At 67.9% G+C, this 21,116-nt stretch overlaps 1 protein-coding gene across 1 annotated transcript; it reads right to left on the reverse strand.

Annotated features, from left to right (window-relative positions):
* Positions 1-516: 516 nt before the first annotated feature.
* On the reverse strand, positions 517-20,757 carry CNN3 (calponin 3). Its single transcript, XM_028503364.2, has 7 exons — positions 20,544-20,757; positions 5,634-5,755; positions 5,428-5,494; positions 4,518-4,655; positions 4,116-4,232; positions 2,264-2,410; positions 517-1,556 (listed from the first exon to the last, which is right to left on the reverse strand). Exons 1-7 carry the CDS (start codon positions 20,598-20,600, stop codon positions 1,215-1,217), a joined length of 990 nt encoding a protein of 329 aa, XP_028359165.1. The 5' UTR covers positions 20,601-20,757; the 3' UTR covers positions 517-1,214.
* Between the last annotated feature and the right edge of the window lie 359 nt (positions 20,758-21,116).

Consider the following 21,116-nt stretch of genomic DNA (forward strand, 5'->3'; position numbering starts at 1 on the left):
CATCTGTGGGTCGAGACCTGCCTGCTCCCTGCCCCCGCCCCCCCACCAGTCCATCATGGCGTCTCTCTCTCCGTGGTCACAGGACTTCTGTGCGGCCGGCCGGCCGGTGGCTCTCGGGATGGCTCTTCCGTCATTGGCCGAAATTGTGATGTGGTCTCAGTGTATGAGCACAGTGCATGTTTCTCACTGACACTCGCTCACCCCAGAAGGCGGATGTGACGCCCCACCCTCACCCCCACCAGTGTTTCTGAAGGGGACTCTGATTGTCAGAAGCTGCGTTTGAGGCGCATCTGGGGCCACTGTGTCACAAGACAAGCGAGGGCCCAGTAACCGTCTGAGTCTGGCTGTGGACGGGACGCGCCCCGGGCAGGCCCCCCCGCTCGGCTGGGCCCCGTCGGCGGCGCGGGGCGCCCTGCTCTGTGGGTCACACCGGGCAATGCCATTGTGGGGCCCCGAAACGGTGACCGGGAAGGAGTGCTTCTGGAAATAACCAGCTGGCTGCTCACATGGATGTTCAAAAAATATTTATTTATAAAAAATACAATGGGGCGCGTTGACGCTGAGAAATGCAGCAATAAATACAGTGGCAAATGGCTCGGCGGCGCCGACACATTGGCACGAACAGGAAGGGCCCGCGAGCCGAGTCCGCCCCCGCGCCCGGAGACACGCCCCTGGGGGGGCGGTCCCGCCAGCTCACGTGAGAGAATGAGCACACACGGGGCCACGGATGCACACGGGTCATGACTTTATTTAAAAACGAGCGAACAATACTGTAGAAAGACCGGTACGTAAATCCCTAAGAATGCCGCATCGTCACCGTGGTGGGCAGACGCCGCCTGCAGCTAGAAGCACGAGTTTAGTCTTCCACGCGGACACCAGACGCTAACCCGGAGGGGGGGGTCGGGGGGCTTCCTACCGTCTGAAAGGCCGCTCTCGGCAGAGGATGGTGACATTGCACGAGTCTGTCGTGAGGAAGGCTGCGTGTGCGCGGGCGAGGGAAGTCCTCCTTCGCAGTGTCCTCGGCACGCCGCACGCGGGCTACTGGTCAGGCCGGGGCTCGCTGTTACAGCGCGGGAAGGCAGCTACGGAGGGCGGAGGGCACGGGCGGGACGGGGCGGGGGCGTGTAAGGCAGTGTTTCAGGTACGACAAGCATAATAGTGCTGGAGGAGGACGCGGAACCACGCTCGCCCGGGGCGGCCGGGCGCCCCTCCGACTAGTAGTCGACGCCCTGGTCGCCGTACGGGTACTCCCGCGGGTAGTCGTCGGGGTACTCGCCGGGGTACTCGTCGGGGTACTCGGCCTGGTAGTCGCTGTCGCTGATCTCCGAGCCGTTGGTGCCCGTGCCCTGGCTCCCGTTGTGGATGACGGGCTCCGTGGGCGCGGCGCAGTACTTGGGGTCGTACACCTGCCGCCCCAGCCCGTACACGCTCATGCCCTTCTGCGAGGCGACCTTGTTGGTGCCCATCTGCAGGGAGATGGTGGAGCTGTCCGCGGGCTGCAGGGTGAGCTTCTGGTCGTAGATGTCCCTCCTGGTGCCCGGCGCCGGCATCCCCGCCTGCAGTCGTGGGGTTGGGGGGGGGCACGGGCGTTAGGAAACAGCAGCTGATTTTCATCAAGGATGAAGTTAACCCTGACGGTGAGCGGGCCCGCAGCTGGCCCCGGGCTCAGCTCCCCCCACTCCCCGGCAGCCCGAGGGCCAGGATCTCCCCGCCTCACGGAGCCACGCGCCCCGGCTGCGGGGCCAGGCCACCGGCTGCGGTCCCAGCTCCGCTGCGGAGCTGCTCTGGGCCTCAGGCAGGAGTCCCTGGGCTTCTCACGGGCCCAGCGGAGCAAGCACCGTCTCCTGTGGTTCCGGAGAGGACCGGGAGCAGAGAGCATGGAGCGTCCCCCCGCCCCCCCCCCCCCCCCGCAGCATGTCACAGGGATCCAGGGGACCGTCTGACGACTTCCCCCAGACGAGGTGACTAGTGACCTAACCAGCCCACGAAGGGCCCTGGGGAACACGAGTCGGCAGCGTGAGGACGAGCCGTGGACTCGGGTCCGGAGCCAGAGCCCGGTTGGTCACTTCCTTCCCTTCCGGTGAGGAAGCCAGGCCGGCTGTTCGGACCTCCAGGGAGAGCGCGAGCCCCGCCCCGCCCCACGGGCGCGGCTGCAGAAAGGGCCATAACCCCGCCCCCCACCCCCTTAGGGATTTACGACTACGCCAAGCACGGCCCCGCCCTGGGCTCCCGGGACCAGGCAGCCGCCTGCCGCCCCGCTCACCTGGCTGGCGCCTTTGTTGGTGCCCATCTGCAGGCTGATCGTGGTCTGGTCGAAGGGCTTGTCGGTCTGCATCTTGGGGTCGTAGAGGTGCCTCCTGGTCCCGTAGGCGGTCATCCCTGCCTGGCTGGCGCACTTGTTGGTCCCCATCTTTGAAGTCAAAGAGCGAGATCAGCACCAGTCACCAGGCGTCACCGGCATCCCCGGCACAGACAAGGCTTTCTCTACTGCACAGGGGAGCCGGTCCCAGCCCCTCCCTGTGCCGGGGCCCAGCGATACGGAGTCTCCTCCGTCCCTTCCTCAAGTTCAAGGTGCCATGTGATAAAGGAGAGTCTCAAACAGTTAATTCCCTGGGTATAAAACCTCATCATTATAACCATATAAATAAACGGGCACAGGAAGGGACAGACAGACACCAGAAGTTACTACAGGGGCCACACGATGAAGAATCCACACTTCCCCTGCTACCCCCCACCCCACCCACCCCCGGTACAGACAACCAGGACCGACAGGGACAGAACCACCTCAGGCCTCAGACTTTCCTCCTCCAGGTATGTTTTGCATAAAACAGGGCAGCAAACGCCAGGTGTGTCCTCAGGCAGCTCAACCTGGGTCACTACAGGCTCCACCAGAATCACCCCCACGTTCGTGGGAAAAGCACGTTTTGTCCCTCCAGCTCTCAGGCCCACTGGCCTGGGAGGCAGTGGACGAGGACCGTGAACCTGGCCCACTCGGAGGGGCAGGACGTGGCTCCCTTCCCCGGGGAGGGTGGCGGGGCTCCAGGACCAGCTGGCGGAGCAGCCAGGCTGCTGGTGAGGGCCGTGGTTCTGTGCCCTATCTTTTCCCTTCACAATAGGGGTTGAAGGGGAACTTTTTTTTTCTTTACTAAAAGTAAAAGCCTGCCCTGGCTGGCATAGCTCAGTGGACTGAGCGCGGGCTGCAAACCAAAGTGTCGCAGGTTCGATTCCCAGTCAGGGTGCATGCCTGGGTTGCAGGCCACGGCCCCCAGCAACCACACATTGATGTTTCTCTCTCTCTCTCTTTCTCCCTCCCTTCCCTCTCTAAAGATAAATAAATAAAATCTTTTAAAAAAAGTAAAAGCCTGTTTGTTGGAAAAGGTTCAGAAAACATATAAGCGCAAAGGAGGGGAGTTGTCCTCACAATGGTTCCCTCCAGGCACCCGCTGTCGGCATGTGTGTGGGTCCTCCTGGCTGTCCCCCGTGTGCCTCTGTCCGTAACCCCCCCACGCAGGGAAACGCCACCCCACCCCCACCCCCGAATATGCAGGCGCATCTCCCGGCTGGACGCCGGGAAATCAGGTCTCCAGTTCTCTGCACCGAGACGGCTTTGTCCTGCACAGACTCCGCCAGAGAGGGGCGCCGTGCCCCCCACCGCACATGGGGCGCTCGGCCGCGGCGGCGTTGGGACACCCTCCAGGGGGCGACGTGAAGGGGGGTGGGGGAGAACCCGAGGGGGCGTTTCCCGGGAACTACAGCGGCGAACGTGAGCAGCGTCTGGCCGCTGTGCGGCGCGCCCCTAGCACGGGGGACTGTGGCGCTGAGGCTCTGTGAAGCCCCCCCGTTTGTAAGGGGGCGGCCACCGCGTCCTGCGGAGACAGCGGGGAAGTCCGCGGGCCGGCCGGCGGCTCCTCCTCCTGAGCGCCGCCACCACCTCCTGGGCCGCGCAGGGTCACGCACTGCGCAAACCACACACCCGCCCCCACACCTGCGCCACCGCGGGCTGCCCGCCCCTCACCGACGACGACAGACGCTGCGTCACTGCATGGGGGGGGGGGGGCTGAGAGGTCACGCCCCTGAGTGAGGGGCGGAGGGGCCGAGCGGCCCGCGGCACCTACCTGCAGACCGATGACGCTCTGGCCGGCTTTCAACTTGCCCTCGTCGAAGCGCCGAGTCTGCTTCTCCGCGTATTTCACGCCGAGGTCGATGGTGGTGTGGAAGCCCTTGGTTTTGGCCTGGACGGAAACACGCAGGCTCACCGCGTGCGGGCACTGCTCCGCGGAGCCCGTGCCGGCCGAGGCTCACGGGAGGAGCAGCGGCAGGGACAGGACCCGGCCGAGAGGCGGACACCGTGGGCGGGGCCGTTGTCCCCCCAGATGCACGGCCCCTCTGCCGCGTGCGCCGTCCTGCCCGAGGCCCCAGATGCCCGCAGCCCGTCCCCAAGGCTGGCGGTCCCGGAGGGGACGGGCCCCGCCGCCAGCCTGACCTCCTGGGGGACAGCAGGGGCGTGAGGAACGCACCAGACCGGCCAGGGCCACCAGTGTCGTCTGGACCTGGGTCATGTTCCCGTTCTCAAACAGGTCGTTGGCCTCGAAGATGTCGTGGGGCTTCATGCCGTAGGCCTGGATGGCTTTGATGAAGTTGCCGATGTTCTCCAGCTGTGGGCAGGGAGAGAGTCACGTGACGTCCAGGGCCGGACGGGGACCTTCCTGGTACCTGCATCCTCAGGGCCCACGGCTAGTTACAAGACGCCAGGCAGGGTGGCTGCCGGGCAGGGACCCCTGACCACACGCACGCACGCAGGCAGCTCTCCGGGAAGGGCCCGAGGGAGACGCAGGAGCCCTGGCGGTGGTCTCTCTGAGTTCAAGGGCGGGGCCTGCCTTGCCCGCCTGCGGGAATTGTGTGCCAGCTGTCGGGGGCTGGCAGCTCCTTTGTGGAAATGGATGTAATACTCGACCCAGTTATTTGTTATGTTTTAGTTTGAATTTAAGCACAAACTTGTGGTTGCTCCATGCTTCTTGGGTCACATCCCAAAACACGCACCCCAGGCTGACCTGCGTGGTGTCACCCGACCTCGTGAGCCCATGACCCAAGCCCGAGCTTCCTGCGGAGTGAGGGGCGCGGCCCCCCGTGAGCCCTCGGGTGACAGTCCTCGCTCTCCCCCTCGCTGGCCCTCACGGTCTAGGGTGTATGTCCCCGTGTGAACTTGTGAAAGCGCCTCAGACTGAACAGAAGGATAGAAACTTCTGGGCTCCACCTCCGCCAGCCAGAGAAGGCCTTCTGAGCGACTACGGAGGCAGCGAAAACACGGCACGGCGACCCCAGGAACGGGCCCGGCTCCCGCTGGAACGTTCCTCTGAAACACGGGTGGAGTCCCCCGTCTGGTCTCGGGAACAGCAGCTGAAGGTGGGGGGAGGGGGGGGGCGTTACCTGCGGCCAGTTGAGGGAGGACTCGTTGACCTTCCGCACGGAGCCCGGCTGCAGCTTGTTGATGAGTCTGGAAGGGAAAGCGCGACGGCTACTCACTGGCCACTCGGGGACACGGGCCAGTGGGGACAAGCCAGGCCCCCGCAGCCAGTCGAGGAGGCGGGACAAGGACGGCTGACATGCAGGTGGGAGGGGCCCCGCGGACTCACTCGCAGAGGATGATGCCGTCCTTCAGGCCCAGCTGGAAGCTGGGGCCGATGCTCATGCCGGTCACCTCCTCGATCCAGCCGCGCAGGTCCTCCTCCGCCTGGTGGTCGTACTTGGACGCGATCTGCAACACGGGAGGGGGGCCCGCTGTGACGGCCGCAGGGACTGCGGCCGCGACACGCAGCGGCCACCTGCGTCAAGGGCCCCGGCCGGGCGGACGCCCTCTGAAGCCTCGGTGGCTCAGAACCACGTCTCCGGGCGGGTGGGTGTTACTCCAGCACCGAGCAGCTCGCGGCCAGGCCGTGGGGCCCAGGAGGGGAAAACAGGCCCCAGAGGACAGTCCCGCCCCCCGCAGGCGGGCGGCGAACAGGGCTCTGCGCTCGTCACAGGGTGGCACCGGCCACGGCGCCGCTGGGGGAGAGTCCCTGAGTGCCACGCTGCAGACGGAGGAGGCGGGGCTGCGACCCACCGCATCGTGCCCGCCCGAGACGCGTCACTCCCACTGCCCGCTGCGTCTCTCGCTGCGACTCGCACACCCCTCACTGCTGGTCACGTCCAGCTCCGGCCACGCGGTGTGTCCTAGCACGCTCCTCACAGGAGCCACGCCGCACCCTCCGGGCACCCGAACATTCCACGGAAGCCCAAGACAACCCCTTGTTCCCTGACTGAGTCCTGTGCGGCGAGGGCGCCTCCCCAACCCAGACGGGGTGCTGTCCCCCCTGCCAGGACACCGCGGGCTCTGAGAGACCCCTGTGTGTGGGGCCGGAACCTCAGTTGAAAAAACCAGCGGCACGGAATACCGTTGAAAGCCACACATTCACGTTCCTGGGCGACTCCTCGTCCCCAGGGCCTGAGAGCGGCTGGTCTGCCGGTTGCTAAGGAGACCACAGTGAGGCCGGAGGCCAGTCGTGTCCTGGGCCTTCCTATGGGCACTGCCATGCCCCACGTGGACAGCGAGGGCCCAGGGCCGGCCAGCGCCGGCGGTGGCCTCGGTCACAGTGTGGATGAAAAGGACTTGGAAAGTTTGCTGCCACAGAACACGATCACAGGCCCTTGGAGTTCCAGTGGCACCGTCCCTCCCACGGGCACTCCCGCTCGGCCCCCACAGAGAGCAGACGACCCTGAGCCCTGGCTGGGGTCCTGGGCACTCCCGCCCCCCCAAGTCAGAGAAGCAGCCCCGCCCCCTGGAGAGAAAAACAGATCCTTTGTTTACAGATCACAAAGCAGAAATTCGGTGAGCTTATGTTTCACATCAAGACAGCTGACGCTGCCGTGTGCCCGGATCGGATTTCGGCCCGAGGTCACGCGCAGTGGAAGGCGGGAGCCCGGTGCGTGATTTCCTGGCCCCTGGGGCCCCGTCCCTCAACACACACCCCCTCTGGCCTCCTGCCCGGTTGGGCCGGTGTGCCGGAAGGTTCTGCTGCACAGGACAGGGCAGCCCCCCGCGCAGGAAGGAGCCCCCACTGCCGTTCCCTGCGCACGCGACTCCCGCACACAGTCTGGGGGGGGGTGCGCCCCCTCCTCACCCCCCACCACATCGGCCTCCTGCGGCACCTTCAGAAACAAAATGTGTGCGCAGTGAGTTGGTAGGAAAAGACTTAATACCTGACTGTGTTTTCACACTGGAGTCTGGTTACAAGTGGCCAGAAAGAGAAATTCTCTGTCTAAATGGGGGTGGGGAGGCGGAGGGAAGGAACCAGGCGGAGGAGAGAGGCCGGACCCCCTGCCCCCCAGGCATGCCAGGCAGCTGAGCTTTTCCCACAGCGTTTGCAAGGACGAGGCGCGTGTCGGGGGCTCAGCCCTCGGCTGTACAGCGGCCCCACCGGTTCGCTCGGGGGCGTGGGTGACCTCGCCACCCTGGGACCCGCTTCCTGTCTGCACAACAGGAAAGCCGGGGCCGGAGAGCAGAGCCGCTTCCTATCCCGGCCGGCCGTGTAAACAACGTCCTCGGCGCACAGGAGAGCCACACCGGAGGGCTCTGGGGTGTCTGTGGGGGCGGGGGCGGTAACTCTCGGCCAAAGGACACCCACTGTTATGCAACCAAGCACATAAAAGTGCATTCACGATTCCTTTGTTCAACGTGTGAAAAATTCCACGCCGTGCCCACACCACGGGGGGGGGGTTACAGAGCTGACTCGGAAACCCCTGCCAGATGGCGGAGAGGGAGCCACACCTTCTCCGTGGCCCGGTCTCCTCCGGGGGCCGGGGTTCAGGCCTTCCTTCCCCCACCACCGGGGCAGCGGGGCGGGGCGCTGGACAGCTGGCCCTGGGCACGGCTCGGGCGCGGATCGAACTGGAACAGACCGGCCAGCTCGCAGGCAGAGCTCCAACCGAGGGGCTTCCGCACCCGAAACTGCTGACGTTTGCCCAGTAAGTGAGCTCTCTGCCGTCAGGCTTGGTAAGTAGAATTCAAGACTTAGGAATGTGTCTTTTTAAAAAAAAAGTTTAAAAGGAAAAAGAAAACCTCATGAAATCATCCAGGAAAACATCTACTTCGAACGGCCCCTTGGCCCCCGCCCGCGGCTGTGCTGTCGGGGGGACGCAGCAGCACCCAGGCCGCCTCCGAAAGCAGGTCAGCGCGTGGTCACACCAGGGTCACGCGCTCCAGGGACTCGGGTCTCTTTTCAAGTGTCCGGGACACACACCTTTCATGATCAAGGAACGGGGAGCAAGTCGGGCGGTGTCAGAGGGAAGCTTCAGCAAATGCAGCTCGCCCAGTGTTCTCGCCCGAGAAGCTCATCGGAACGTCGGACACTGGCCGGCGGGTTCCTCCTCGCAACGGGGGGGGGTCGGCTCCAGTTCCCCTTGTTCCGCTGCCGGGAAGGTTCACTCTCACCAGCTCAAACACCGCTCTTGCGGCCTGTGTGTGAGACCAGCTCCTTCCCTGCTCCAGGACGTGGTGTGTCACAGCACCCGGCCTTCCCGGCGCCTCGCAGCCCCCCACGCCCAGGCTCCCCACGCGGGGCTGGCCCACCCTTCCTGTCCGGCGCCCCCAGACACCCCTGCTTGATGGCACTGCCCCTGGAGGCCCCCCGCAGCTTGGCAGCATCCTCCCGGCCAAACACACTCGAAGGGCAGAGGATCCTGTTCCGTGAGACAAGGTGCGTCAGACGGGCCAGGGCAGGAGCCGCGTGACCACGCTCACACACGGGACGCAGAGCAGACACTGGGTGAATGACCAGACCACAGGACGGTGATGGGGGAGGGGAGGCTGACGAGGGGGGAGGGTCCCGCACACAGTGGCGGGAGGAGACCGGGCCTTGCGTGGGGGCCGCACAGCGCCATGTGCGGATGGCATGTTGCGGGCATGTACACCCGAAGGCTTGTGTAATGTCTCAGCCAATGTCACACTAATAAATCCAGTTGATAAAAGAAGGCAAGAAAATAAAGACCAGGAAAGGAGCACCCAGGGCACCTGATCGGGGGACAGTGCTCCCTGCCCATTCCCTGCGCCCCGCCGGTGCCCCACCCGCACCCCACGCCCTGCCCTGCCCTGCCCTGGCAGCCTCCAGGGCTTTTGTCCGCCTCCTGGTTCCGGTCCGGTGGCTTCAGCCTCCTGGCCTCCCACTCGGTCCCCAGAGGAGCTCAGAGCCCCAGCCTGGAGCCCCCCGCCCTCCTCCCAGATGCCTGGAGTCCCCCCCACGGGCTGAATAGCACGCTCAAGTCCGTGGTCGGAGCGGGCGGAGCACTGGGGGGCTGCACCCCGGGGCGAGGAGACCCTCCCAGCAGAGTCTGCTCCCCTATGGTCGGTGGGGGGTCGGGCAGGTAGTGGCCCGATGATGCGGGGGGGGGGGGGGCCCACAGCCCACCCCCAGAAGGGAGCCCGCAGGTGGGGGGCACGGCCCGGCCGCCGGCCACACCGAGGGCCCCGTTGGGGGCAGGTAGCGAGCGAGGGAAGCCCGTGTCCACGGCCACCTGGACGGGTGACCCGGCCCGAAAGCAGAGAGACGGAATGAGGTGGAGAGACATTTGCCCTCAACAAAGAGCCCAGGCGGGTGCTGGCACCAGCAGGAGACCGGCGGGCAGGTGGGGGCCGGAGAGGACACGCCAGGGCCTTCCCCTCGTGTCCTCCTCCCGAGTGGTCATCCCTCTTGGTCCTGAAACGTGGCCGCCCCCGGCCCCTCCCCGACCTTCACAAGGAGGGGTCACAGCAGCAGCGGTCACACGCTCTGAAGTCAAACAAATGTCGACACTCCCAAACCGTGTGACCCAGCTCGGTAACTCAACCCTGACCCCATTTCTCGCAGGTCGTCGCCTGCCCTCCAAGGCCACGGTGAGGTGGTGCCCGGGGCCGCGGCCAAGGCGGCCGGTCCCAGTGCCCGAGGCGCAGCACCGTCCGTGCCCCGCGCCGGTGTCTGCCCCAGTGCCACGGGCAAGGCTTCGGTCCCCGGACGCCTCTGCCGCCGTTCAGTTCAGTTCAGTGTTCGCGGCTGAGCGTGCAGGTCTCGCTGCAGGCGGGCTCGCCACGGCCGCGGCCCCGGCCCCCACCCCAGGGCCCTCCCACCCGCCTCGTGGTCACAGCGGTCCCTGCCCCTCCCTCCGGCGAGAATGCCCTCGTGTGCCCATCTGCATTCTTGTTCAGGTGACCACGGGGCTGTACCTCGTCAGGGCCGGGTGGGGACTGCGGGGAAAACCACTTTCTGTTTGGGACAGTGACGGCCCCAGGGTCACCGCGGGGCCGGGGACTCACACACACGAGCCCAACCCAACGGGAGGGCACTGCCGAGGGGGGGCGGAGTTTGCCCCCCCAAACACGCCTCCTGGGCTGTGGAGTGTCTTAGGCGGGTTATTTTTAAGAAACGAAAGACTGGGGAGGAAGCACCCCAGACCTTTGACCTCCCCCCAACGGCCTGGCAGACGAGGCAGAGAACCTGCTCCCGGAAGAGCCGTCACAGCTGAACGTGGCTGAGCACCGCGGGCCGGGAGGGGCCCAGAAGGCCCGTCCGGTCGAAGTCCTCCCGGGGCCCCGCAGTGGTGCGGCGGTGGGCGGTCCAGCAGACGCGTGCACCCAGCGTGGGCCTCCTGGTCTCCCTGCGAACCGTCCTCCTCCCCTCGGAGGCCCAGGCCTCGGCCGGCCCCTGCTCCTCCACTTGAGGCGGGCCCGGCCTCCACGCTGACCTGCCCCGGCCCCTGGGTCCGACGGCGCCAGCACACACGTGACGCGCTGGGTCTCGGCCCTGGGAATGTCTCCGGCTGCCTGGGTGCCCAGCCCAGCCAGCACTCGGACGGCGGGGAGGAGCTGTGGGAAGTCACCCCCCACCCCCAGGCCGAACGGGGCACTGCCCGGGGGCGTTTTAAAGCCCAGCCTTTCTCTCTGGTGGAGGGGCCGGCCGGCGGGGGCAGCACAGTGCCCCCCCCCCCAAACGGGTGCCGTGAAGCAAAGGGCAAGTCCCGGGCTTGGTGTGCGAACGCTGGGGAACTGAAGCCTAGGAGCTGATCCAGGGCGTGAGGCAGAAGGCGTAACTAACCCACGTTACGGCAGGAAAAATGCAGAACCAACAGGACACGGATTCTGTGCTGACCCAGTGAGTGACCTTCCCACTGCGAAGGTCAGAGCACACACAGTGCGAAGTGGGTCCTGAACAAGGAGGGAGTCGGCACGCAGGCCGGACTCCGGGAAGAGTCCGGACCGGGAAATGAGGATCAACCCAGACACGCAAATTCAACGGCTCGGGAACCAGGAGGGGGCCCCATCCCCCACCTCTCCCCTCCTGCCCCACCCAGAAGCCCGGGGCCTCCGCTGTCCGCCCAAGACCCCGCGGTGACGCTGGAGTGGACGCCCGGGAGCCCGTGCGGCACCTGGGGGGGTCGGGACAGCCACGACTAGGAGCCGGCACAGGCGCGCAAGCACACCTGGACTGCCTGCCTGCGGCTCCCGGGCGGGGGCGGGGCAGGTGTTACTCATTGCTGTGCCCTGAGAGCCCATGCCTGGCGCAGGTGGGAACTCAGCACAACCACGAACTTTTCACGCCCTAATCATGTTGCCAGAGCAGGAGGGTGCCACAGGTGGGAAGGCCTCCCGGGTCAGGGACAGGCCCCGTGTCTGAGCGCCACCGGCTCTCCCGGGCGGTGCACCCCCTTCATCCACCGAATCCACCAACCCGGGGATCCCAGCGGGATGGCCGAGCCCGGGCCCGCTCCAGCCTCTGATGAGAGCCCCCTTTGTCCACGGTGCCCGGAGCTCATCGGGGTAACCCTAGAAGCAGCCGGGCAGGGGGGGGCCGACCCCGCCCTGCTCTGACCACGTCAACCAGGCGCACCTGCTGCCGCACACCTGGGGCTCGGATTCCCGTCCGATCTCCCGTTCCCCGGTTCTGGGAGGCGAGGACCTGGGGACGCCCAGGCGGGCGTCCTGAACGGGTGGGAAGCGAAACTCAACAGTTACAGACACATCCGGGTTTTGAACGACCCTCCCTTGAACGAGCACGTTATTTGGGGTGACGTGCGAGGTCCTGCCCCGGAGCTCCAGGGCCAACTAGTGGTGTGGGCTCCGTGAGCCGGGGGCAGGGGGAGCGGATGCCCCCTCGTGTGCACAGGTGTGCAAACCTTTGTAAGACACGACTGCTCGCCTCACGCGTGTGATCGCAGCAGTCCCGGGAGGGGACGGGGAGAGGGTGGCGGGTGCGATGGGCGTGACGGGCCCGTGAACCACGAAGCGGCAGGCAGTGCCCTCGCCCGGGAGAGCGCCCGGGAGAGCGAGGCTCGGAACCCGCCGTCTGCCTGCGCAGGGCGCCCCCCCACCCGGGTCATCAGACGCCGGCGCGAGCTCCCGACCCCACCGAGCCCTGGACATGGGGGGGAGGGGGGGCAGCGTGTCCGTGGCCGGGAAGGATAGTGTCGCTGCTCGGTCTTTCTAAAAGTGAGAGCCCGCCTCGTGAGGCGCACACGGGATGCGGTGCCGGACACTCGCCGTTCGAGACCTTCGCGAGACTAAAAGGGGTTTGGGCTCCCTTGGTGTTCGTGGGGGCCGTGGGGAACAGGTGCGGTCACCCACAAGCCACCGCGTCCCCCACAGAGCCCGCCGCGGGCAGGGCGTGCGTGGAGTGGGGCCGGGAAGCGGCCGCAGGTGGGCAGGTCTCCTTAGAAAACAGCGCACACCTGTTCCCTGTTCCCAGCTCCCGGGCCAGCGGAAGCCTGGACGAGCCGCACGCACCCTCCACACGTCACACGTGCACTCCACGCCTCCCACATGGGCCCCACGTTTCCCCGACCGGGCAGCGACGTGGGCACACACCAGCGGGAGAGAGCGCCCTGCACAAAGGTCCCTGGCGACGAGGCTCCGCAGGCGGGCCACAGGTGCCCAGCAGGGCCACACAAGCCCCTCCCAGCACCCTTTCCGGCCCCAGGCGCAGGGGTGAGGCTCGCAGAGCCGGGCCTGGCCGTCTCCTGCCCCTGCCGCCACCCCGTCGGGCCCCAGCGGCTCCGTGGGGAGAGGAACAGGACGCTGGCCACAGACCAGGTGTCTGAGCCATGGGCCCCTCTGTCTCCTGCCCAAGCCCGTGTTTGGGAGACCCCCCCCCACACACACCAGCGCCCTCCCTGGTCAGCCTCGTCTCCTTCCTCTTGAAAAGCGCCCCCCCACCCCACGCCTGGCCTCAAGTTCAGTGTCTAGGAGCACTCGTCCTGTCTCTGCTGGGCCGGCCGCGCCTCTGCAGGCCCAGACGGAACTCCTCGGTCAGACTCAACGTTGGGGAAATCAGTCCCTTGACCCGACCTCACAGCCGTTGTGACGAGAGATCGTTGGGTGCCGCCTGCCCTTCCTGCTTTAAAGATGACTTACGTTACCAAATAGTGAGAGGGGTGTCCCTGCCCACCCCCCACCTGGGGGGCGCAGCTGGCAGAGGGGGTCCTGCGGTCCCTGCGGTCCCTGACCCAGGACTGGATAGTGAGGAACTGAACCAAGACACCTGGGGCTGGACAAGGCGGTGTGACATAGTTTTGTTCTGACCCCGAGAGCTCTCCCTGCAGGGGCCGATCTCCCATGGGTGGGAATCTCAGCTGGCCGAGTTTTCAGACAGCAATCTGGTCACACCTGTGACACGCCAATGTCAGGTCACAAGGGACACACTCTGACCCACCCGCACTTTCTAAAGAGATGCCCAGTGGCTGTGACCCTGTTTCTCCGCGAGTCACGGGGTTGGATGGTGTCCAGAGCTGCCCCCGTGGGTGGGTGGGTGGGGACAAGTGTCAGAGGACACTTTCAGTTTACTTTTATGTCTTGGTGCTGTGTGTCTTCTTCCCAGCACAGGTTTCACTCACGAAACGGGGACAGAGACGAGGCCTCCTGGGCGAGGGTGACGGCACCCCGAGGTGGGTGTGCCGCCCGCCAGTCCCCAGGCCCCAGCAGGAACACCCTGGGGCACAGGTGCGCCCCCCCCCCCCCCCCGTGGATGGTCCCCGCCCCTGGCCCGACGGGGCTGTGTCCGCAGCTCACCACAGACAGCACGGGGCCCCTGGCCCGGACAGCGGGTCCCGGCTGTGCAGGGAGGGGATCGGGACGGCACCGTGGTAGCTTCCCGTCGGGTCCTCCCGCCTCACAGAGAAGCATGGGCGCGCCAGGGGCACCGGCTGCGCTGCCTCCCACCGACCCCCTCGAGGGAGCTGCAGCGCCCCCCGGGGAGAACGCCCCACCGGCCCGGGGCCTGCAGCCTCAGGTCGGCCCCCAAGTTCACAGTGAGACACCGGCAGCGATGTCTCGGACCAAACGCCTCCACCCTCCTGCCGGCCCTTAGAAGCAGCCTCCGGCCACGAGCACGCTTCAGAAGGTGCTGGAAGAGGGCTGGGCTGCGAGGAGGGGGTGTCACTCGAGCCCTCGCCCAAGGAGACAGGGGACGACACTTCAGAGCCCAGTCCAGAGTGCAGGGCGACGGGACCCGAGGCCCGGCCGGCAGAGCACGTGCTCATGCGTGGCCGGGGCGGGGCTGGGAGGGGCGGGGGGGGCTCGGCGTGGCAGAGCCGGGTCCTCCGCGGCAACGGCCCAGATGTCCGGGCCGTGGAGGCTCAGGAGCAGCCCCGGGGCCCCAGCTCGGCGCGGGGACCAGGGCCGGGCCAGCCCCCAGGGCGAGGCCCACCGAGTGAGGTCCCCACACCCAGCGAGCGGCTCGGTGGCTGCGGCTATTTCTGCATCCAAAGCAGAATCACATGTTTGAATTACGAGACTCAGCACACATGGTATTGATTATGTTCGCTCCTACTTCCTTCCACGTAAAACAGAAGGGGGGGGCCGGCCGCCGCCGCAGGCGCCCCCTCCATTCGCCCGAGGGGCCTCCGCAGCCCCGGGCAGGCCCAGGGCCCGGCTGACGAGGGGGCGAGACCCGCAGGCCCTGGCCGGCCACCCGGCAGTGAGGATCCCCGGAGAGCATGGCGGGGGCACAGGGACACGGCCACCGACGTGGGCTCAGCCCGTGGCCCAGAACAGCCCTCAGAGGGCCTCCGCTGCCCCTCGCTCACACCCTGGTGCCCTGGACGCCCGCTCTGCTCTGCAGGGCCCCTCGCGGCCCCGGGCCTGGGGTGGGAACTGAGGGGGATCCGCTCCGCCGCCCGGGGAAAGCTGGGCACGAGCCCGTCTCCTCGCAGACCTGCTTCTCGCGGCCGGCCTGGGCGGGGCCCGCGCCGGGGAGAGGTGCCGGCCCTGCGACACGGTGACGAGAACTGAAAGGTGTCGCTTGTGTAAGGGAAATCGATCCCTCGGGGACAAACGGCCAAACGCCGCCCCGCCCAGAAATGACGGCCTCTCTCTCTGTGCCCAGGAGCCCCCGCCCCGAGGGCCGTGGGGACGGCCCGAGACCGCGGCCAGTGACCCTGCGATGTCACTGACAGAGGCTGCCCGCCGGGCCGGCGTCACGGACAGGGACCCTGGGGACAGGCCGCAGCCCCGACTCCGGGGTCAGAGAGAGACGCCTGGCTCGGGCATGAGGGCCTGGCCGCAGAGGCCTCGCTGGGAGACGAGCAGATGTGGGCGCGTGGGAGGGGGCACGTGCTGGGCTGGGGGGCCGGCTGGACCGCCAGCAGGGCGGAGCCAGAGCTGCGGCCCCCCTTCAGGGACCCGCGGGCCCGGCTGCTCCTGCGCTGGCCTATCCCTCCGTCCAGCAGCCCCAATTCACAGGTGACACGCAGGTCGCTCACCCGAAGCCCGAGGTTCTGACCTGGACAGTGTCCACGGCCCACGTCCCCCCTGACGACCCCTCCAGCCCGCCCGGAACCCCGAGGTCACGTGTGCGCAGCATGGTTGAGGTGCGTCTGCACTTCCTGTGACAGTGACCCCGAACTGGAGAGGCTCCGGGCCCCACAGCCAGGCCTGAGCCCCCTCGGGCTCCAGGGACTCTGAAGGGGGAGCCTGGGCACACGCAGGGGCACGTCCAGGGTCCGAGCCCCCTCAGCCACGTGTCCAGGGTTGCGGGGGCCGGTGCCCGTGGGCCGTAGTCTGTGGGGACTGAACACACCTGGGACAGAAGGGAGCTGGCCCCTGAATTCTAAGGCCGAGCCCCGCCCCCGCCCAGTCTCGTGCACAGAGGGCAAAGCTTGTCCTCGCTCTGCGGGGCAGAGGGGGACAGCCGGCCGAACACCCAAACCAGCAATGGCCATTGTGTTGTTTTCCTTTCCTGTTGTGGACCATTTTCAAGAGTGGCTCATGAGACACTGCTGAGCGAAACACCCACTCGCCCTCATGACCCCGCCTGGCAGGGACAGGGCCCCTCCGGCCGAGGACAGTCCCGGCAGGGTCCCACCGCTGAGAGCTCTGATGGAAGCTGAGAGCCAGCAGACGCAGGCGGCCCACCGTCCAGAAGGGGCGGAGGGCAGAGCCGCGGGCCCGGGGTGGTCGGTCGGACACACCCAGGGCAGGGGGGCCTGGGCACCCGGAGGGGGCGGCTTGGGGCCTCCCCCCCCCTCCCCTCCCCTCCGCGGAAGGAGCCTCCTGCATCTGCTCGGGCGGGGGGAGCCGGGGGGGGGGGGGGGCGGCGGGGCCGCCCCTGTTGCTCCCTGGCGCAGGAGCCCCAGAAAGAGCCCCAGTGACTAGGAAGGGATGCTCTCAGTGACAAGTGTCCATCTCACACGGACTAGTTTAAAAAAAAAACTGCTGAAGAAACGTGAGCCATAAAAACCACCGTGCCCTCCAAAACGCCACACTCGCAGGGGACACTTCCGCCCAGACACCCCAACCAGGGGGACTCCCGAAAGTTTCCAGAGTCGGAACAAAGCCGCTCCCGGCGGGTCGGGTCACTGACCCAGCAGACAGGGACCGAGCATCTACCGAGTGGGAGGCTCCCGGTGAAGGTGCAGGCCCCGACGGACCGTGCCGGTGACTGGGGGGCCCTCAGCGCCCCGGGGGTAGGGGGGGGAGACCGACAACAGAAGACAGAACAGTTTGGACTTGGAACCTCGCTCTGGACTGCGGAGTGAGACCTGCGTGCCTGGCCAGGAGCCCAGTGCCCCAGCAGCGAAGCCGGGCAGACCCCCTGGGCGCTCACAGCCGAGTGCGGGGTCCCTCGGCCCAGCGCCCCCCCCCCCCCCCCCCCCCGCAGAGCGGCTGCGGGTCCAAGCGGCACAGGGCAGGCCGGCTGAGGGTCTCGGGGCCCCTGGGCCCCCCGGGAACCACAGCTGCGGGACTGTTGAGCTTCCTGTTCGGTGACTTACACCTTTGGGCTGCGGCGGCTGAGGGCGCCGCTGTGTGCCCCGGGCCGCCCCGAGCTGAGGGCGGCTGTGCCCCACTCACACGTCCCCGGGGGGGTGGGGGGGGCGGGGGGCACAGGCTCCAGGTCCGCGCCTGCCATGCCGGGCTCCCCAAGCTTCCTCTCCTGCTCCTCCCGGAACAAACGTGGCCGCGGAGGAGGGCCTTCGCCCCCCTCCCCTGCCCCCCGCCGACGGCGCCCGTGCCCCCAGCCCCGCAGGGAAGCGGCCCCGGCACCGGCCGTGTCTGCTGGGCAGCAGCCGGCAGCCTCAGCCTGACACGGAGCCCGGGCCCCGCTGTCCCGCTCGCGGCCACGTGTCCGGAAAGGTGGCGCTTCCTCCGGGATCTTCAGTTTCCTCCGGCTCCTCCGGCCCCCCAGGCTCCCCAGGCACGCAGGGGGTCCGTGGCCTCCCCTCCCGAGGGCGGCCGGAGCCCCGACAATCCTCCTCTCAGAGCTCAAGAATTCTGGGGCGCCCCTCCCTCCTGCAACTCCCGCACTGGCCGCGGCCCTCCCCACCCCCTGCCCACAGCGGGGGCCTCCGCACACCGCAGGTCCCTGACCCTTTGGGTGCTGCCAGGGGCACCGTCCCCAGGCCGGGAGGAAGGGTGCCCCCGCAGGCTGTTTTCTGACCCCTTCCTGCCCACGTGTAGCAGAAAAAAGTAACTCTGTGTTTCTACCAGGCAGGGATCCTAAGTTTACAGACTATCCCCCCTGAAATTTTACTAGTTTAAAGTACCCAAGATCAAAGGCTTTCCCGAAGCACGGAGACACTGCTCTCGCAGGCCGGACAGAAAACCACGGAAGGCACGCTTGAAGGAGCCGCATTCTTAAAGGGGCAGCACCTTCCGACGGCCACTCGGTCCTCAGTACGAGCCGCACGTCCCAACCACACGGGGTTCGGGGGCTAACCACTGTCCCCCCATTTTCCTGACCAGGCACCGGAGCAGGGACGGAGCCACTGGGCAGGGTCACATGGGGCGGGAGGGGCAGAGAGGGGACAGGACCTCACCTGCCAGAGGCCAAGGCCCCTCCCACAGGTGGCTGCCCGGGGGCACTGTCCTTTCCTGATCTGTTAAGTGACGTTTTGAGGAAAAACAAAAATAGCCCCTGCGTGTGAGTGACGTATCCTTGAGGAATGCACAGGGAAAGGGCAGGATGGGCCTGAGGGTGCCCGGCCTGTGGACCCTCGGCGGAAACTCGAGGTCCCCCTCAACAGCCCGGGGAACGAGGACCCAGAAGGGGCGACAGGATTCCGCCCCCGATCACCACGTCCAGGATTAACAGGGGTCCCCCCACACAAGCGGGGGTGTGGTGGGTGCGACCCCAGGAGCCTGGGGCCTGCACTAAACCCCGACGCCCGGCCGGAGTCCCCCTCTCGGGCCGTTCTCGAGCCGATGGCGCCCTTTCTGGGCTTCTGTTTGCATAAGATGTTGGGGGGGGGAACCCCCCCCCCCCCCCCCCGCCGCCCTGGGGCAGCAGGGGTCAAAGCCGTCCCACTCACAGGGGCGCTGTAGGAGAGGCCCGTGTGAGCACAGGGGTTGTGAGCACCGGGCCTGAAGGGACAGACCCAAAGTCATAACCGACTTCCCTCCCGGAGTCTCTGAGCCCTCAGGCTCCACCAGGAGTCACAGCCGTCTGGCCTCCAGCTCTGCCTTCCCTGCCACAGCCCGTAGGGAAAGAGGTCGCTTTCTTCGTCAGCAGGCAGGAGTTAGTACAGATATTAACCCCCAAGAAAGGCCAGTCCCTTGCGGGGGGCTGCCCAGGTGACAGGGACCCCATGTGCGGGGCAGATGGGTCACAGCCGCCTGCTGCCAGCCAGGTGTCCCTGGCGGCTGGGCACAGGCAGGCCCCCTCTGAGAGGGTCCCCCTGAGCCCGGGGGGAAGCCCGGGAAGGGAGCACTAGTGGGCCGGGTTCCCGGGGGGAGCTTCGTGGTCCCCACGCAGACCGCTCACTTTTCTGTCCTTGAGAAGGTGTTTGGGCCGCTGTTCTCTGGCGGGGGGGGGGGGGGGGGGGGGGGGGGACTGCGGGCCCCAGTCGTTTCCGCTTTAGAGACGGGGGAGGGGGTTGGGGGGCTAAAATGTACCCCTTGCTTCAGAAGGCGGCTCAGGGTCTTAACCGCATCCCACTGGGGTGCGTGGACGGCAGCCCTCCTGCGGGTTCCGGGGGCGCCCCTCGCTCTGTGGAGAGCGCCGCGCACCCAGCGCCGGGGCCGGGCCCCCGAGGTGCGGCGGCCACCGGACGCGCCGCGGCTCCCGGAGGCGAGGGGGCCGAGCACAGCGGCGCTCCTTTGTGGCGCTTTGGCCAGGACAGCAGAGCCAGACAATGAGCGGTCTGTGCGCAGTTCCGCGCCGATTGGCTGGTCTCGCCCCAGAAGCGCCTGATGTCATGGACTTGGAATGCGGGGAGGGAGGAAGGAAGGAGCGGATTTGGGGAGGGGGACGCCGCTCCCGTCTTTCCCAGACCCCGAGTCCCGGACGAACTCGAGGCGTCCCTCCGCGCGGCGGCCGGGCGGCAGGGGCGGGCGCCCCAAGGCCGGGCGCCGCGAGCCGCATCCCGCTGGGCGCGTCGGCCGGAACAAAAGCGACCCGCGGAGACGCCCCGATACCGTTACAGCCTCGCGTTCCCCAACTTCTCAGTTTTCCTCAGAAAACCCCGGGTCTCCGCAGACGGCACCCCGGGGCGGTGCGCTCCGGCTTTGTCTCGGTGTCCCGAAGCCGCAGCAATTCGCCCCACAGCACCGACATCCGGGAAACTCAGGGGTCCCGGGAGGGTCCCGTTCTCCCGGGGGCGCCCGGCGTCGGGGGGACAGACGCTCGGCGGTCTCCCTCCCCAGGAACAATGGGGACCCCGGCTGGCCGCGGACCCGCCTAACTGTGCTCGGCCCGGGGCTGCGGAGGGAGAGGGCGTGGGGTCAGCAGGGGCCCGGGGCGCCGGCCGCGCGGACCAGCCCCACCTCAGGGCGAAGGGCCGCGCGGGGGTGCCTCCCGCCTGGAGGGGCGGGTCCTGCAGCCGCAGCCGACCCCGGGCGCCCCGGGTCCGCTCGGCCGGGTTCCAGCGGCCCGGACCCCGCCCGCCGCCCGCCGCCCGCCGCCCGTCCGGCCCGCGGCGCGGGAACAAAGCCAGGAGAGCGCCCGAGACCGGATGGGGGCAAGCGGCCACCGCGCCGCCCGACGTCTCCGCTCCGCGAAGCCGGCGCGCAAGGGAGCCGCCCGGCCCCAGGGACCCCACCCGAGCCCGCGCACCTTGTTCTTGACCTCGGCCGAGAGCCCGTAGGAAGGGCCCTTGTTGAAGTGGGTCATGGTGGTCGCGGCGCGACGGGGCTGCGCTCGGCTCGGGGTCTCGCACGGGGCTTCGCGCTCCTGGCCCGGGAGTGGCCGCGGCGCAGACGCTCGGAGCTCGCTCCCCTGGGCAGCTCGGTCCGACTGGGTCCCCCGGAGCCCGCGGCCCGCCCCGGAGTCCCGCACGCCGTGCCCCCGCCTCCGCCCGCGGCCCGGAGGGCTGGGCCGGCCGGCCCGACCAATGGGGGGCCGCCTGCTCCCGCCTCGCGGGCGAGGGGCGGTGCGCTCGGTCCCCGCGGGCCCGGCCCCCGCCCGCCCGCGCTCACGCCACCGCGGCCGCGGCCAGCGCCCCTCCTCCCGGCGGGCGGGCCAGCGGGGCGGGGCCGCCGGCCGGGTGGGAGCTCCTGGGGCTGCCCGAGCCCGGAATTCCCGTGCACGTCCAGGCCGCCGCCGCCGCTCCGTCTGCGGCGTCCGCGGCCCCTGGCCCGGCGCGCCCTCCGCCCGCTGCGGGGAACCCCGGAAGCGGCCCCGCAGCCC

The sequence above is a fragment of the Phyllostomus discolor genome, chromosome 14 (genome assembly GCF_004126475.2).
Source record: "Phyllostomus discolor isolate MPI-MPIP mPhyDis1 chromosome 14, mPhyDis1.pri.v3, whole genome shotgun sequence".
NCBI lineage: Eukaryota > Metazoa > Chordata > Mammalia > Chiroptera > Phyllostomidae > Phyllostomus > Phyllostomus discolor.

What these genes read in the sequence shown, in the direction of transcription:
- CNN3 (XM_028503364.2), bottom strand. Translation starts at nt 20,600, where the DNA reads ATGACCCACTTCAACAAGGGCCCTTCCTACGGGCTCTCGGCCGAGGTC. An exon ending in CGGCCGAGGTCAAGAACAAG is followed by an intron (nt 5,756 to 20,543) that starts GTGCGCGGGCTC and finishes CCCGTGTTGCAG; the next exon opens with ATCGCGTCCAAGTACGACCA. An exon ending in AGAGCGTCATCGGTCTGCAG is followed by an intron (nt 2,411 to 4,115) that starts GTAGGTGCCGCG and finishes TTGACTTCAAAG; the next exon opens with ATGGGGACCAACAAGTGCGC.